We start from the raw sequence: 18,693 nt of genomic DNA, 5'->3' as shown, positions 1-18,693 counted from the left end.
TATATAACCCAATAATAGTTGTTTGAAGCAATAGTCCAACTGCAGACAAATGGTCAAGTAAAACACCATCAAAAACATATAAAAAATCTTCTAAATATCTGAGTTATTATTAGAATACGTTGCTCCCTGCAACAGAGACACCGATACAAGCGTAGTGCTGTTCCTCAAGATTCTATCATTACAAGGCAGCCAATATTCTTTACAACTGTATTATTAAAAAGTATTCGGGTTTTAATTAGTCTATATCGATATTCTCTAAAAACAATGTTTATATTTTTAATCCTTAAGTGTTACAGTCTCTCAAACCGGTGGTGAATTATAAATGAATGCTGAAATATAAACAAAAACATAAACTATCCATAATACTAATGATTAATGAACATTATAGTGTAATTGAAAGATACATAGAATTTCAACATTGTGATTCATACACGAAAGAAAATACAGATTAATACAAATTTTGAGCGATCTAGCAGACCGACTGTTACACGTACGAGTTAAAACGACGTAGGAATCAACTTTTATGTAATACTATAAAATAAATAAAACGCTGATAACTGATAGCTAATGATCTACAGTGGTACTTGTTACAGAAATAAAATAAATTTTTGAGCTAAAACGAAACCAGAATATGCATGACAGAATTAAAATGAACCGCTGTGTTGACGATTCAACAATGAACGAATAAATAAATATCGTTTTGTAGTTGTTAAAAACAATCTCTATATTTGTTCAAAACTCAGTGTTTAAGAAAGCAGGAATTCATAACACCCTGAGTATCTATTTCATTTTGCATCTGTAGTATAAGATTTCATACAAATTAAAACGGAAAATCATTTATATGAAAATGGAAGGTAAGGTGTCAAGACATCATTTTGGTGATATCGATCATTATTCCAAAAGTAAGGCCTCACAATGCAGACGTGAATTTCTTTAATTCTCAGGAACGAATGTCATAAAGAAAATTTTATCTTGGTAATTATTACATTTGCGAACATCGAATATATTCGCCATAATTTTAAAGAATTGTGGTCTTTAAATATTTTTTCTACTCTTCACTAAGTTTATAATTTTGCGATAAATTGTTCAAAGTTCCCACATTTATTTGAACCATAAATATAATCTCCGTAATCGTGTTTTAAAAAAAATTGATAAAATATGTTCATATTGTTTGATTCTTCATCTTTAATTTCCATTTTTATAATTCGCAACGAATCTAAAATTATGAGCAAGATAGTCCGACAAAGAATTGCCGTGTGATACAGCAGTTCATGCAGACATTACGTTCAGGTCACAGTCCTCTTCCGGTAGAGTTGGAAAATGTGAATCCTGTTTGTACTCTAGTATATTGTTGTTGTATTTCAAAATTCTCATCAAAAGTGATAGATTCAATATAAAATAAACTATTATATAAAATGTATATAGTAGTTTAAGAAAAAATTGTCCTATAATAATGCTCGTACAATGACCATATCTGGATGACTATATATATATATATATATATATATATATATATATATATATACATACTTCAAAGAAATATTCAGTTATACTAGCAGCTCGACGAAGGTTTTTATTTTCTCGTTGTCACAATTCTTCTACTATCAGCATCACATATTTATAATGATTAATATTTATGTTCTGTGCAAAGGAAAGTATTGCGTTGATGCAAAAGTTTTAAAGTTTTTTATAAGAAATAAGATGAAGAGTTCTCAACTGTTCACTGACTAAACCAAAACTAAATGAAAACGAGGAAAGAACTTTCCTTTATATACGATATAATAAATAGAGAACGATATTATATACGATATATACGATTTGAAAATAGATGTTCTTTGTTTCTAAGAAAATAATTTTGTTGTTAACCACGTACAAAAAATATCAAAATTTTTGCATCAATCCAATAGATTACTTTTATTTCTTTATTTTTATGTGTATATTTATGAAATTTTGTTCTTAAATCTTATTTGTTTCGAGGAAAGACTATATGTAATAAATGCATATATTGCATTTAATAAAATATTGTAACTTTGAAGGCTACTAATGAAACAAACGCTGGTTGCGAATGTGTTAAACATTGTATCATTAGTAATGAGCCCGTGTTCTGTTCTGAATGCGTTAAAATTAAAATAAGTCGAAACACAAACACAATCGCACAATTTCTAATATTTATATGTTTTGAGCATTTAAATGATTACCACTGAACCAGACATAGACAAACATACTTTATTTAAAAAAACAAGTGTTTTAATCGAAAATTCTAATTTGATTGATACTCGAATCATTAACAGAAATTTTTGAAAATTAAGCATGTCAATTAATATCTCAAATATAGCAGCATACTTTTTGATGGCAATTTAAACACATACATAAATCTAAATGATTTTATACAATAAGTAATACACATTTTCGATTCCAATAATTGAAACTTCTATGTTATTAAGAGTTCTTTAAATAAAATTGGATCTGCTTGATTCAAGCTTCATTTGCATAAAAATATAATGAAATGATCGAGATGTTCGAATAGGTAAATATATAAGTACTTACCCATATTTGAATTAGAGTTACAAATAAAATTTAAATTATTTGAACTTTGAATTATAACAAAGTATGTCTAAGTATTCAAATATTACTCTCGTTAAAAACTATCAGGTTTTCATCCTGTCTTCAGAAATCACATTTGACATATGTGACGATTACCATTTCATACTGTAAGAAAGGAAAACTAAATTAATTTTCCGTAGATTTTTACATGAAGTCGTAATATATATATACATGACATTGATCAAAGTGCATTGTTTTTATATGATAAAGCAGATATGTTGGATAAAATAAAATGTTGCATTTATGAACGCTATTACCGAAACAAATGTTAGTAGTGTGAAATATTATGCTGCTATGAATGCTTCTCGGAGTAACCTATTTTCAACTCTATCATTAGAGAACTTTCATAACTCAGATTTTTGGAAACTAAACGATTTTATAAATATTCCACGTGACAAATAAATTAGGAACCATAGTAAAATATACTTCCTCGGTAGTAAACAATATTAAAAGAATATCATTGACATAAATAAAAAATTACTTTTGATGGTTATTATGAAGATTAATATTCGTATAATTATAAATATTTGCTGCAATACAAAAAAGTTTGAATAGATAAAACATTTGAGTTTATACACTACTATATAAGTATATACCTACATAAATATTTTCAATAAAGTTCTTATGGTGGTCCAGAAAAAAGTTACGAGTTACTTAATTTTATACAAAATTATGGCTTGAAAAAATAATTATAATTATACTGATTGAGTGAGAGATTTTACCAAAAGACACTTTTTAAAATAATATACAAATATGCATCTTAATTTGTACGATGAACGCATACGATGTTGTATGCACAAGCCCAAAATTGAACCTGAGAATTACTACCAGTTTATTAAACTTAGAATTTAAAATATCAATTAAATGTAGAATTTGATAAATAAGATTATAAATGTTGGCTAAGTCCGCGGGTTTTTCAAAATCACCAAAAACTAACATTATGGGTACCAAGAAATTAAAGAAATTTGTTTGCATCAAAACTAAAAAAATACTTGTCATTATTCGTCTTTGATTTATTTAAAATACGTTGACGTTAATACACGTTTCATTCCTAATTGTATTCTTTCCTATAGAATAAAGGAAACTTTTGAAACTTAATAAAATGTTAAAAACAATCTTAAGTCCAAACACAGGTCATACTCGCAACGAATGGTTCTAGTAAATTATTTATTGAATATATTTATAGACTTCATTATATTGTTAATTTTAGACATACATATAAATTTTACGTGTAATGTACAAATGATGTACGTCTGATGTATTGGTTTAGTGAAAAGGTTTCTTCGTTTCCTGCTCGTATACAGATAATGGCGATTTTCCTTAAACGAAACATTTAATAGCGGTATAATAACAGAACGCACATGCCAAAATCGATTCAAGAAATGTCGTTGGGATATTACATGATAAATTTCGGTCTGTTCAGAAAGATAATATCAACGTTTTAAACCTTAAAATAATTAGATCGATTACTGGAAGCATTACAAACATAAAGATCAGCCCGTAAAAATTAGAAGAGCATAATCTACCACCAGAATAATACAAGACAAGTTTATGTTGCCTTATAAACAAAACGAAAATTAAATACATTTGTTTGAGAAATTCTTATTCATCCTCCATGCTCCATTAACATTGCTCTCTCGGACTATTGTTTACTCCAACTACTAAAAAGTTATATAAAAAAAAATTATGTAACATTTAAAAAGTGTAAATCTGCTTTATCGAATTCATTAACTCCAAACCCATAAATTTCTAACTAAAATTGAAAGTATTCAGTTAATAGGTACGTGGAAGAATATTATTAATAGCAAAGAAGATAATATTACTACATAATTAAGTAAATTAATAATACTTAAAAATGGTAATGGTCATGTCAATATTAAAATACGAAAACATTTTCCCACTAACTTGATACATACATTATTATTTCAACAGACGTTTTTATATTACTTTTATAAGAAACATTGTATTTTTTAATACGCGTTACAATTAAATGGATGTTTTATAAAAAAAAGATCCAAAGCTAGCGAATAACTGCGCCATTTTGTAACATTTGGTTTTGAAAAAATTAACTCTTAGAATAAATTAGTTAGCTAATAAATATAAAGCAGAAGATTACAGTTATATACCCAGAAAAAATCAGAAGTTTTCACTTAATAGTTATTAACAAAAAAATCTTAAAGTTTACTTATATTTAGGACGTCTCTGTGCGGTATTCCCCTTTAAGTTTCGAGAAAATCGAATTTAAAATTTCATCATTCACGCATGCAGTTACGATTAACCTGTTAACTACGGCATTTAATTTTAAAAATCTCCCATTTTGTGTGCGCGCAATAAATTCAAACAATGAAATAAGTACTTACATATATACTCGTCAAACGCAAAGGAAATGCATTTAGAATATATTCTAAGGAAAAACTAAAGGAAGACGAAGAAGTTCTATTTTGCGTTTTAAAAAGTAAGTTCTATTTTGCGTTTTAAGATGATGTTTGTACTCGTCGGGCGCAGTTAACTGATTAACTTATTCTTCCGAATAATATACAACACCTATTTCCTTTGTAAACAATACTGACACATAATATTTAAGAATTACTAAATTCAAGAAAAAGCAAAAAAATATTTCACCGACAATATTTGAATAAACTTATCGTCATTGGAAGAAACTCTATCCTAACCAGCATGTTCGTAATCAAAGTGAAACGAAAATATGCAAAAAGTCTTTTAAAATATAGTTTTGTGATTGATAATAAAATATTGTTGATAAAAGATCTTTTTTCATTTTTTTTTATTTAGTCACTCTCATTGTTAAATATCATATAGGTATTGTTTATAAACTGAATAGCCATTGTATATCACACGGAAAATCATATATTAACCGCAATTGCATGAGTACATAGTGAATTTTTAAACTTGCTTTTCTCAATATTTAAGCACTCTCATCCTCCAATTTTTAATTTATTTTATTTTAATGCAGTGCTCATATATTATCTACATACGTGTATTTTGTAATGACTCTAAACTGTACCTCATTTTTTATACACTGTTCCTGATTCGTTTAACGAGATTTACATATGGCTGTATATCTGTTATAATTTATTTCTATGTATCTAATTTAATTATATTATTCTTTATTGTTTCTATTTTCTCAAAACATTGTAGCAGTCTAACATGTTAATTAAGTTCTGTAAATAATACCGGTGAATATAATTTCTGTCACACAAAGTTTAATGGGTGATTTTAATAGTATTTTTTGATGTTAACCCTTTGCACTCCGAACCATTCTGGACGTTGGCTACCAACTACTCGACGCTACTTTGTGGCAGAAACGTGCATTTACGGACCCTCGTATTATTTAGTATAATTTTGGAACCAAGTAACGTATTATAATGATATTGGACTTATATGAATTGGTTGACATCAAGGAATGTATATTTGCAAAAAAATCAATATTTTATTTTTTATAATTTTGTACAGTATGATAAACCGTTCTTCCGTATCACTTTCATCGCTATCGCTATCTATGCGATCTCTTCGTCGCCTTGTTGGTTGGACGATATCACTATCACTGCTATTGTTTTCTTCTACATTTAGTCTTTCTAACACATCTGTATAAATATCTATCTGGAGCTCATCTTCACTACTACTTGTGTCATGAGACTCATTCGTGTTTGAACGCTTTGCTATTGTTCTAATAAAAAAAAATGAATAAATACATGGGTTGAAAACTATCTATACCGTTCGACGCTTCAAACCAGATTGAGCTCTGCTTTGAAAATCTTTTCCTCCAGTTTTAAATTTGTTTATTTATATTTATAAATCTCACTATACAGTGCGAGGTATGCACGCATATCGACCTTTCTTCTATGAACTCTTCTTATCGCCCTTTTCAAGTGACGCCGAGAAGTGCTCGGACCGTCGTGAGCACGCTTCTCGCGTTCTCTTCTGACACAAAACCCGCTGATATTTTTTTTATATATCTCAGTAATTTTACTATATTTTGATTTGATTTCTTGTGCCATTTCAAGAGAAAACTTCAGGGAAACATGCATGTCTCAAAAAGTTGCGCTGAAATAACTTAATTCCCCGTAATCACTAATAAACTTTAATGTCCCCTGAGAGGGGACAGCGGAGTGCAAAGGGTTAATTTCAGATCTGCAATCCTTTTTAAACATTGATATATTTATATGCATGTTTCCATGTATATTTTTGTCATACATAAGCCATAACTACCTCTAACTTACTTCCCTCGCGCTAGTAACTCGCAAACAGCGTTCCCCCACTACCTCTATGTAGGAACTGGCCGAAACTGCTTACACATATAAGCAGGTCTATGTAGTGTTCAATACAACAGGTAAAAGTAGGTATGGAGGGGGTTACTCTCCGTGAGGGAAAAGTCACTATGGAGCTCGCGAGCTCTCAGTTAGACAGTACTGAAATAAGTTATACACATGTTAACAGTGAAGTAAATTACATAATAAATGTAATGTAAATTAATGTAAATTACATATAAAACAATTGCGTTGTGATGATGAATGGTAGTGCTTGCGGTACCTTATATTCAAATTTAAATTGCCGATTTGAATTTAATTTGTCTGAATATTTACTACTACTCACTGAGGAGTTACTGAAAATCGTTTTATTTCCTTTCTTACCTACTTTACGTTTTTAATGGAAGTTCAAGTAGCTTCTTCCTTAAATTTGTTTTTTGTGTTATTAACTATGATTATTCAAATATTTTGATATAGACTGTTCATCATTGTTTACAAGTGTATAATTTACATCATTATTTTCATGTATGAATAAAATATTTAAGTACATATGTATGTTTAGGTACATGAAAACGAAGCTTAATTTTCATTATGTAACATTTGCGAGTCGCCATGTAATTTCTATGGATCTATATGGTATAATATTACTATAAAATTGAGCACTCGCTATATATTCACATTCCAAAATTGCTTCTAATATACATGTATGTAGGATCTAATGTTCCATTTTAACTTTTCTCGATGTGGCAGACGTGTGGACTAACTATTAACCCAACTGCATTTTAGTTGTAAATATAAATAATGTATATATGGGTTATAAAATTAAAATGCAAATCTTTTTTTTTAGTAAAGCTGAACATACTTTCTACTTGGACAGAGTGCATGCATATAAATACATGTCGAATGCAATTATTCATCAACAACACAATATTATAAATATTATAATCCGAAACTATTAATGCGAAATATTGATATGCAGGAATGAAAGTAAAAGTTTGATAGCATTAGAAAACTAATTTAAGCTTGATTTTTACAATTTTTGTATATTTCTATTCGATTCCCAAGAATAATTAGAATATATTATATTTCATATAATTATATCATTAAATACTGTGTTACAAGAGAGGTGTCAGTTAGATTGATAGATCTTGAATTGTTTAAGTAAAATGAGTTACTAGAATTATATTTTTTCTGCAATATGATATCATTAATAGAATAATTCAATTTGAAATATGGAATTTGAATTTCGCGGTTTATAAACACGTCGATAAGGCTATAGGTCACATGATCCGAACGCATCCGATGATGCACGAAACGAAAAAGCAACGGCGCATACACCTAAACCAACGCCGGTTATATTACCGTTTTCTGCCCTTCAAATGACACTATTTCTGTGGTAATCGCAGCGTGTGGGTCGTTTTTCACGTAAGTATTATTAATTTTCGGCTTAATTTTCATTGACCTTATACCTGTTTTCTTTTGAGACTCAAATATTCACCGTATCCGTGCTTTGGTTCACTAAATCTATTTACCTGACCGTGTTGCTTATTAATTTGGTCTCCATTAAGAACAAAAGCAGGAACGATGCTGCATTTCGGTATTATATCTGAAATTACATAGCATGTGCATGTACATTACGTTTGTACCGGCTAATATGACGTCATTGAAAATATATATCTTCTTTGAGTAATTCATACATCGAAATTAATCTAATATTTGTCGTAGAACTTTCGAGAAAACGTGGAGTATTAAATAGGCTCCATGTCTGAAATTATTTCTAGGCGGAATCACTCTGAGAATTCGGAAACTTTCATCTCATATTCATTGTTTTGTACTCAACCTTATTTTGTTAACTCGGGAAAGATTTTTACTTGATCGATTGCAAATCAATAGAATTATTATGTTTATGATATTTCTAAACTGTTATATTAATAAATTAAATCTGAAAATCAATAGTATCTTTTCAGATAGCTGAGATAATCGATTAATATGGTAACGCTCTGTACGTTGGTGTTAATATGTTGGAAACCTCAATACAGAAATTAGATTTTTTTATTTATTTTTAACTCAGAATTGTTATTTATACTAGACTATGTTCGTTGATTTTGTAAATCGAAAGTATTAACTAATTTTTTTACAAGGAATAAATTTCTGTGTCAATGTTATGCTAATTATAATAAAAGATATTTTAACCTTCAATATCCTCGATCATATTAATACATATACTACACTACTATCAGTGATATTTGTATCAGTCATTGTTACGTCATATTGCGTATGTACATATATGTATGACAGATTTAAATGTAACCGCAATTTGACAAGTACTAAATATATTTTATTTTAAATCAATGATTATTTCATCGATGAAGTACCTTCGTTGCATATACATGAAAAGGTCACGTTCGCTCTCAAGGACAAGTTCAAGATGCTATCTGCCGGACTTTTTGACCTTGAGTGACCTTCTAGCATGAACATTTGAATTGCATTCAATTTCATTCATTTTTTGTGTATTATTAAAATAAAAATTCAATACATTTAACATTTTTTAACTAATTGCAACAGATCTAAAATTGATGGTTCATTATGACAGAACATATGTATTAATTAATAAAATATATCAACATTATTATGCACGTACAAATTACGAAATGCTTCCACGTTAATTTCAGTTATTAGTACATAAAACATAAGCGCTATATCTATGGTTATACGTAATAATTTAAAAGAAAGTTAACCTCATTTGTAAGAAACTTAATTCGCGATGAAATTAACTTCATTTTTTTTCCATTGGCCATTCATATCAATAGCACAAAAAATTATTCATCAACGTCAATATGTATTTACTAATTCCAGAATTAAATATAAAAAATTATCCTATTTATTTTCCAGTTCAGAAAGCAACATGAGTAAAATCGGAATTAACGGATTCGGCCGTATTGGCCGTCTGGTTCTTAGGGCCTCCCTTGAACGCGGTGCCCAGGTATTTAGCAGTTTTATGATGCAATCCACAATTTAAAAAATAATGTATTTTATTTTGTAATATTTATTTATTTTAATTATTCATTTTTATGTGTGATAGGTTGTTGCCATCAATGACCCATTCATTGGCTTGGATTATATGGTATACATGTTCAAATATGATTCTACTCATGGTAGATTCAAGGGAGAAGTCAAATCTGAAGATGGTTGTTTAGTGGTTAATGGCAACAAAATTGCTGTATTTAGTGAACGTGAACCAAAAGCCATTCCATGGGGAAAAGCTGGTGCTGAATACGTTGTTGAATCAACTGGTGTTTTCACCACCATAGATAAAGCTTCAGTATGTAGAAACCTTTGCATTTGCAAATACAGTCAACGAATCCAGAAATTATTTACTTATATATGCTTTTCACTATTTTCATAGGCTCACTTGGAAGGTGGTGCTAAGAAGGTCATCATTTCTGCTCCATCAGCCGATGCACCTATGTTTGTTGTTGGTGTTAACTTGGATGCTTATGATCCAAGTCACAAAGTCATTTCCAATGCTTCTTGCACCACCAATTGCTTAGCTCCTCTCGCTAAGGTTATTCATGATAATTTTGAAATTATTGAAGGTCTTATGACTACTGTGCATGCTATTACTGCTACCCAAAAAACTGTTGATGGACCATCGGGCAAGGTATTTAAGATTCTTTTATAATCTTCTTCAAGTATTATAATTATTCTTATTGAATTATTTTTTTCTTAATTGTGTAATAGTTGTGGCGAGATGGTCGTGGTGCTGCACAAAACATTATTCCTGCTGCAACTGGAGCAGCTAAAGCTGTTGGCAAAGTCATTCCAGCTCTAAATGGAAAGCTGACTGGTATGGCTTTCCGTGTACCAGTACACAATGTGTCTGTCGTTGATTTGACTGTCAGACTCGCAAAACCCGCTACTTATGATGCTATTAAAGCTAAGGTTAAGGAAGCTGCCGAAGGTCCTATGAAAGGAATCCTTGCTTATACAGAGGATGATGTAGTCTCTTCTGACTTCATTGGTGATAATCACTCCAGTATTTTTGATGCTAAAGCTGGTATACCGTTGAACGATAACTTTGTTAAATTGATTTCGTGGTACGACAACGAATATGGTTATTCCAATCGTGTAGTTGATTTGATTAAGTATATTCAAACGAAGGACAACTAAGCCGATTTTCGTATTTCCATGTGTAATACATTCATAAATGTTTCTGTATGACATACATCATACGAACATATCGTTGTTTTATGAATATTGCAGATTAAATAACGTTATGACTAGCCACTAGCGTTTTTGAAACAGAAATTGAAAATGTAAAACAAAACGATACTTTAGCATACATTTCTTTTGCACAAGTAATACAATGTACCTACAAAATCAGTATGAAATAGGATTAACTTTGAAGTTCATTATATTAATTTAAATTTCTAATTAACGTTTCTGAATTTATTCATAAATAATGTAAAAATATAGATGCAAATATGTACGTTCAAAAATAGTATGCTTGCTCGAAAAGTACACAGTCAATACATAAAGTAGATTATTGTATTCTTGTGCCGTATTATTTAGATAATGTATGTTACATTTAAATGATTTTTATCAATCATTCATTCAACATTCGCAAGAGGATATCAAAATATTTGCGATTTCTTCTGTAACATTAATATTTATCACTCATAAACACCAATAAAAATTGTTATGAAACTAAGAGGTTGTTTATTCTCCAGATATTCATTTTTCTGTATATAGTTACATTTTTACAGGATTACACTAATAAAGGGAACGAGTAAATAACGATTTCATATAACTTTTACATAATGCCTATACGCTTACAAAATGATTTTTTCTGAAACATTTACCGTTAAATAGCTTTTAACCACAGGATAGTATTAGTTTTTAGCCATCAATAGTGACTACAATATTAATAACAAAATATCATTGTATGGCACAAGGAATTGTTTGTTATAGTAACTTCGGCTATGCAACGCTAAATCAGTACTGGTTATAATGAACTGACGAGTAACAATAGATCCATAAACATTGTAGCAATAAAACATTTACATGATCTTTGTAAGCAATATAGCAAATCCTGATGTGATACTTTGTTTCAAAATTGAAAGTGACACATTAAATAATATGTAAAGTGAAACAAAATTAGAACAACAAATTGATTTAGGATATTAACATTTTTTCAAAGTATATTTATTCTCTGAATGTTCTGTTCCTGCAGACTTCATTTTCTCTCATTCCTTGCTCTAAACTCTATTGACTATATACAATTACTATCACGAAACGAAATACATTGTAACACTTTTATCAGGAATACCGATTCTCAACTATATGCCATGCTGTGAAAAATTTGATTGTACAGTGTTACGAAAATACAGTTTCATTTTGTCATCGTAAACAATAAACATCTATCGCTCATTTTTACAATATGTTTCTATAATAATTTTGCAGTTTACAATAATAAACAAGCTTTCGCCATTGCTCGATGTAAACATTCAACTTTTAAAAGACTCTTATATACATACAAAGAACTATTATTTTAGCAATTCAGCACAATACTATGCATAAAAAATATAAGATCTCAAAATGATTTAAACGTTAAAATGCTGTAATATTCGAATGTTAAAGAGTGGCAGATGTTGCTACAATACTTGTACTTGCGCTTCTAATAATGCACACTGGAATTGCTGGTGAGAAAGGATAAAACATGGATAATAGCGTAACCATGAAAAATCTTACTTCCATATTAAGAATTTTCAGTAATAATATTATAAAATTTCAACTTCCTTAATGGAGCTACAACATAAATATTTGTAACTATCTTCTTAATATACATATATACAGTATGTCTGTTTTAAGTACTTACCTACAAGTAATTATTTCTCTAGGTTTTAGAAATACGAAAAATATTTTAGATGAAACGTGTATAACATCGAAGGAACCATATTACAATGATAATTGTTTGACTTTTAGATATCGCCGGAGTATACTATGAAAATCACAGTAAACTTTTAAGAAACTCTACATTTTTTATTATACATCCTTTTAAAATCTAAGTGATATTGAAGACTACTTAAATTACTACTTACGCCTGTAACTTTTTGTAAACTTTTATTGAATTATTAACTTCTAAAGTCAATGTCGGGAAATTTTTTGGCATTGCCTAATGTACAATACGAGATTGCTCGGTCAATTTGTATATCCTGATGACTCTAAAAAGGATTAATTCAGAGTGTATGTACATCTAGTGCGCATATATGTGCCATTAATTTTGAAAGTGGACTAAGTCATACATTTTTAGTGTCGAGATAAATTTAGAGGTTCGTGTTTGAATGGATTAAAAAATATTTGTATACTATGTAATAAAATATTTCAGAAAATATTTAATCTTGAAAGATAAGAATTTATTATGACTGTGTAATGGAGTGTGCAACTTATAGGAAAATATGATTTTTAATGCTTGACATAAGTTTCCATTGACCATTTTCAAAATTAAAGGCACATATGTTGGTATGTGAACGCATTGTCAGTACGTTAACTTTGACAATTAATAACTCAAAAAAGGTTTACGAAAGAGTGTCTTGATATTAAATATAAAAATATATAAGAATGTTAGATTCGATTTAAAAACTTAAACGTAACTTTTATAGGATTCCAATGATATCGAAAGGACAAATAATTATCATTGTAATATGCTTCCTTCGATATTATAAAACTTTCATCCGAAACATTTTTTTGCATTTCTGATATCTACAGAAATAATCATATCTAGATATTTGAAACAGATATACTGAATATGTAGGGTACTCTACGAAACTGGAACAAAATATACTTTTTTTCTGATTGCAATTTAAAAAAATGTTAGAGAAAAAAGATAAATAGATACGATTATCTTTTGACCGTTTAGATCTAATGTTAAAACATGATACCAATTCATGTACTTTCGTTAACGATCAAAATTGTTGCGCTATACTGATACATAAGCTTTCGGATCAACTCAGAATGAATTTCTTCGGCTTGTTTTCTGCTTACGAAAAATTCTCTGCACAATGTAATGATTAAAATCTTAGAAAGATTTATATCTTAGAGTACAAAGCATCGTTCGATGTATTCTTTTGAAATGCAATTCAGTTCAATCAGTCATAGCCATAGGTTTAACAAATAAAGGTATTGGTATGAAAAATTCGAAAATATAAGTGTAAGTAATAAATACATGGACTCTAAACATTAATTCAATTATGCAATTGATGATGATGAAGCAACTACAAATGTTATTATTGACACTGCATATAAATTCGAGAAAGTCTTGTAAACTATCATATATTTGAGTATTTATAACACATAAATACTAATAAATGCCTCCATTAAAACAATTCAAACTCTCCATTCGGTTCTATTTTGAAAACAAACAAATGATAAACTAAATGTTCAGAATCCAATAGAGAGGCATTTGAACGCATATCTTGTGACCCACCGATGGATCATGTAATATTTTCCTGAGATACATTTCCATGTAAAAAATGCTACAATTGTTAAATGCATATGCATTATTATACTTACAAAAAAATATAGTTCAGAAAATGTATATTCCGTTTGAAGGATTCATTTTCCTTTTATAATATTTTTTTTCTAATTGCAATCGGAAAAGTACTATAATTTGTTTAAGTTGCATAGACTATCCTGTACACTATTATAATATTAACCCTCTGGCAGTTGTTACATTCACCTGTAGCACTATATTGCGAAAATTATTAAATCAATATATGAAATATTTTGCAAGAATACGATTTACACGTATTTTGAGTAGTAATAATGCAGGTTACATTAGTTTCAAATACCTTATTTATCAATAGTGTACATTTTTCTTAAAAAGTAATAAAAAAAACAGAATAATCAAATACCTAAAAATTCGACTTATTTTTATTTTAAACTAACAATAGTAATACGAGTCGAGATAGTAATTTCAAGTACTTCATCAGTTATACACATTGCTTTTTCAAAATAATTTGAACTTATTAGATAGCAATGTTTAAATGTATTACAACCGCCAAAGGTTTAAGAGTACACAAATATACAATCGAAGTGTAACTGATTCTTTAAACATCAAGTAACAGCGATGAAAATAGATTGAACTGCTAACTCTCTTCATAGAATTCATATTTCTATTGATATTCATTTCGCAATTTTAACGTTTGGTTACGCTAATGATTATGAATACACGAGACTTCATTGAAAAAGGAAAAATTTCTAGACTAGAATGATGTATCAAATACATGAGTTTACGGTGAATTTGGGAAAAATCGACATCTCACAGGTTGGAGCGTTCACAAATGGTAACATATTCCATCATGTTAAAAGTAAAAGTTTTGCACGAAGGTTTATACGTTCCTGGAGTGCGCTAGCTAATTCTCGTGTTAACTCTTCACAAACTAATCGTAACTCTGCGTTCTTTTCTCGCAATTCTTGTAACGTTAATCTTTTTGATTCTTCTACCTCGTCCTTGGGAGCGTCCTCTTCACCTCCTTCTCGTTCTGGAAAGGATATAGATATCTGTTCATTTAACAAGAATATTTTAAAAATTGATAACAAAGAATCATGAAACTTACTGGGACTGGGTTTTCTATAAATATGGAATGCACCACAAACACCAGTAAATTGTTGTGGTTGAGGAGTAATGGTTTCCAAAGGTGGATTTTCAGGTAGTTCGCTCTTTGGAGAAAAGTGAGAAAAATCAGCGACAAAATTTTGATTATCACTTAAAGTTTTTTGTCCCTCTCCCTCACTTTTTTGCCCAACCAACTTTCGAGGTGAAGTCTGTAGTAGAGATATATAACAAAATTCTATTTATAGTAATAATTTTGCTTTGTTTTACAATATTTACAATCCGCAAAATCATATACAATATATTAAGTATCTACTGTGCATGTCCATGAAAAGCAGCTTAATTAAACATAATTAATGTGTAAACCTATAATTTTAGATTTGGTTCTTAATAATCGAATAATTTCAGAATAAACAAAGGTACTTACAATGCCAGGTGAGATTCTAGGTGGTATTAATGGAGGTGCTCCAAGAAAACTTTGACCATTTTTCCCTACAAGAATGTGTACAGTTTGAAGCATAAAACTTTGCTTTCGCAGCCACAGATGATAAGTATTGTAGAGAATTGGTAGCAACATATACCTAATTTATTAAGATCAAGACTAGAGCTTCTCGTGTGTGTTCTATATGGTCTCGGTGGTGGTGGAGGTGGCGGTTCCTTCTTTGGAGTTACAATGATCCCTTCTTCAGGAGGGGCAGGTGGCTTTTTTATTAAAGGTCGCTGGAGCAATGCTGTAGCAGTATGTTGGAGATCATCGTCTCCTAATGTAGTGCAACTATTACTATTACCATTTGCTCCAGAAGCAAGGATAGCTGCCTCAGGTGTTAAGCGTAATGGTACAGGATGTAAAATTTTGGGATCTTTTTCAACATCGGACTTTTGAAAATCAAAATTTACTAATTGCAAACTTGGAATAGCAAGGGAACTACTATTTCCAGTTGGCGAATCTACAAATTTTGTCCATTCTTTGTTTTTTTCACAAGTACTAGTAGTTGTGTTAGGTGGAGTTTTCTGAGCAGTTGTATTTGATGGAATAGGCGGTCTTTCAGTCTTCTGCCTACGCAATGGATTTAATAAAGGTGAAGGTAATACATCAGGTAGAGGCACATGATTTCTTCGTAACACAACCAAATGCATAGCTACAAGGAATTCTTCTAAACTCAATGCCCCATCTCTGGTTATATCCGCTAACCGCCAAATGTGACTAAGTTCTTGAAAAGGAAGGCCAGATTTTTGAAAAAATGTTTTAGCTATATGACCGTGCAAGAGTCGATCCTGATCTAATTGTAGCTGTGAAAACTGGGTTGTGTAGTAGTCACGTTGTTCATCAGTAATTATCCATACTTCTGGTGGAAATCCTGAGCAATCACCATCACCATCACCATCACCTTCATCACTACTATGACGTTCTGAACTTTCTTCTTCTGTTCCTAATAATTGCCTTAATTCTTCAGATATACCTTGCCAACCTCCAGATACGGAGTCTAATATCGTTTCACCACCTATATCATTATTTCTTTCTTGTATTACACTATTTGTTGGTGTTGGTGAATCTGTACTACCACCAGTTTCCCTTGGAGATTCTGCTTCGCTTTCACTTTCTGTAGTACTTTCAGGAGCATGATGTCGACCTTTCACAGCCCTATTTGAATCAGAACTCCTTCTGTCATCTTCATCTCCCGATGTTGGCCAACTAAATTTTGGCAGAGTTATTACATCCAAAGGCATAGTAATTAAGTCTTTACGAATAGTAAGTCCTGACTGATGAGCTGCCACAAGTTTTAATAGCCCATAAAATTGTTTCTTTCCAAGATGTGTTGCGATGCACGCTGCTTCAGTTCCAAAGCAAATGTCCAATATCTATAAACCATAAGGGTTCTAAAGTTTATCAGACACACTGATTCGTCAAATGTTTTTAGATCGTTGTTAAAAAATTATGTTTTAAGTCAAAATTTAGGGCATGTGGAGTAAAATAATTTGTTTCAATATGTTTATTTTTATTTTAATTCATAATACAGTAAACTGCAAAAAAACCACTGTTTTTACTGTAATTGAAATTCCTTAATCAAGTTATAATTGAAATAAAATACAAATAAAATTGCCATTTGAACAGTATTATATTAACAAGTTTCTTTTTAACAATGATATAAATACTTCTGCAACAGAATAATGTTCTTATTTCTCTATACTTGTATAATACTTTTATAATATTCGCATGATTTAATTAATAACTCGTTCTGAAGAACTATAATAATTTTCAAGCGTAATAAACGACTAATCAACTTTTCAATTATACATGTTAATTAATATCGCGTATTTACGTCGCTAATGTCTCAGTAGACAATGATCGAAAGACTTCACACTCGATTTACGCTTCACCTTAAGACATAAAGGAGTGGTCGTTTAATAAGTTACTTAACGGCAAAATTAATAATTCGCTTATGATCTGTGTTGAAACCTAACCTTCTCGAGGTCCCATAATTTGCCGACATCATGACACGTTATGACATATTAGGCGACCACCTTGTTATAATTAATCGTAATCGCATGCTCTCAATATTCGAATCACGAGAATGACAGAAAACCAATAACTGACAGGCTAAGCATAACAAGTAGATGTAACTTACCATCATCGTGACAAGTCCTGGCAAATTTGCCCAGCGTAGCAGCTCAGCGACTCGGATCACCGGCACACTCTCGCTGTCAGTGTTTTCGCAACAATAACTAAAAATGTCTTCGTAATACTGGTGCTCGGTCATCGTCAAGTGAAGGTTCGCCATCGTGATCGAGTCCCAATCCATCTTGACGACAAGTTAGAGCGGAGCAATGAACCGCTTCAACACTCGTTACGTATAAAGTGGATGTCCGTTCTCTTTCTCTCCCCTTCTTCTCCCTCTCTTACGTTGTTCTTTCGTTCTTGACACGGTTTGCTTCAAGAGGCAGTCGTAATCAGCGTAGTCACATCGCACAATAATATTATGACTTCGATAAATCCCTTGGGAACGCGAGACACCCCATTTATAAACTATATCCCATGCATCGCAAAATTACGGCTCGACCGCCATCTTTCCGTTTGCTCCTCGGTGTTTGACATTGCTATAATCTATACGCGTACGGTACTTGCATCGCCAACTGACATTTCTATGGTGAATGCGCAATAACTTTACATTACATACTCTTGTATTGCGCATGCTTGCTTCCTTGCGAAAG

The 18,693-nt window shown here is 30.6% G+C and overlaps 2 protein-coding genes across 5 annotated transcripts; one reads left to right on the top strand and one right to left on the bottom strand.

Annotated features, from left to right (window-relative positions):
• The first annotated feature begins 8,136 nt into the window (after positions 1-8,136).
• LOC116426320 (glyceraldehyde-3-phosphate dehydrogenase) lies at positions 8,137-11,580 on the top strand. The gene is made up of 5 exons (XM_031975126.2): positions 8,137-8,294; positions 9,762-9,852; positions 9,952-10,191; positions 10,276-10,530; positions 10,611-11,580. Exons 2-5 carry the CDS (start codon positions 9,775-9,777, stop codon positions 11,037-11,039), a joined length of 1,002 nt encoding a protein of 333 aa, XP_031830986.1. The 5' UTR covers positions 8,137-8,294; positions 9,762-9,774; the 3' UTR covers positions 11,040-11,580.
• On the bottom strand, positions 11,093-18,628 carry Reps (RALBP1 associated Eps domain containing). 4 transcript variants are annotated; one of them, XM_031975123.2, is made up of 5 exons: positions 18,111-18,628; positions 16,065-17,343; positions 15,911-15,975; positions 15,488-15,695; positions 11,093-15,403 (listed from the first exon to the last, which is right to left on the bottom strand). In XM_031975123.2, exons 1-5 carry the CDS (start codon positions 18,282-18,284, stop codon positions 15,228-15,230), a joined length of 1,902 nt encoding a protein of 633 aa, XP_031830983.1. In that variant the 5' UTR covers positions 18,285-18,628; the 3' UTR covers positions 11,093-15,227. The 4 variants fall into 4 exon arrangements, with proteins under 4 accessions (XP_031830983.1, XP_031830985.1, XP_031830982.1 ...); XM_031975125.2 differs by having other exon boundaries at positions 15,488-15,590; XM_031975122.2 differs by having other exon boundaries at positions 11,093-15,412; positions 18,111-18,627.
• Between the last annotated feature and the right edge of the window lie 65 nt (positions 18,629-18,693).

Source organism: Nomia melanderi, chromosome 12, assembly GCF_051020985.1.
Source record: "Nomia melanderi isolate GNS246 chromosome 12, iyNomMela1, whole genome shotgun sequence".
In the NCBI taxonomy this organism is placed as follows: Eukaryota; Metazoa; Arthropoda; class Insecta; order Hymenoptera; family Halictidae; genus Nomia; species Nomia melanderi.
This window is presented reverse-complemented; position numbering and strand designations above follow the sequence as displayed.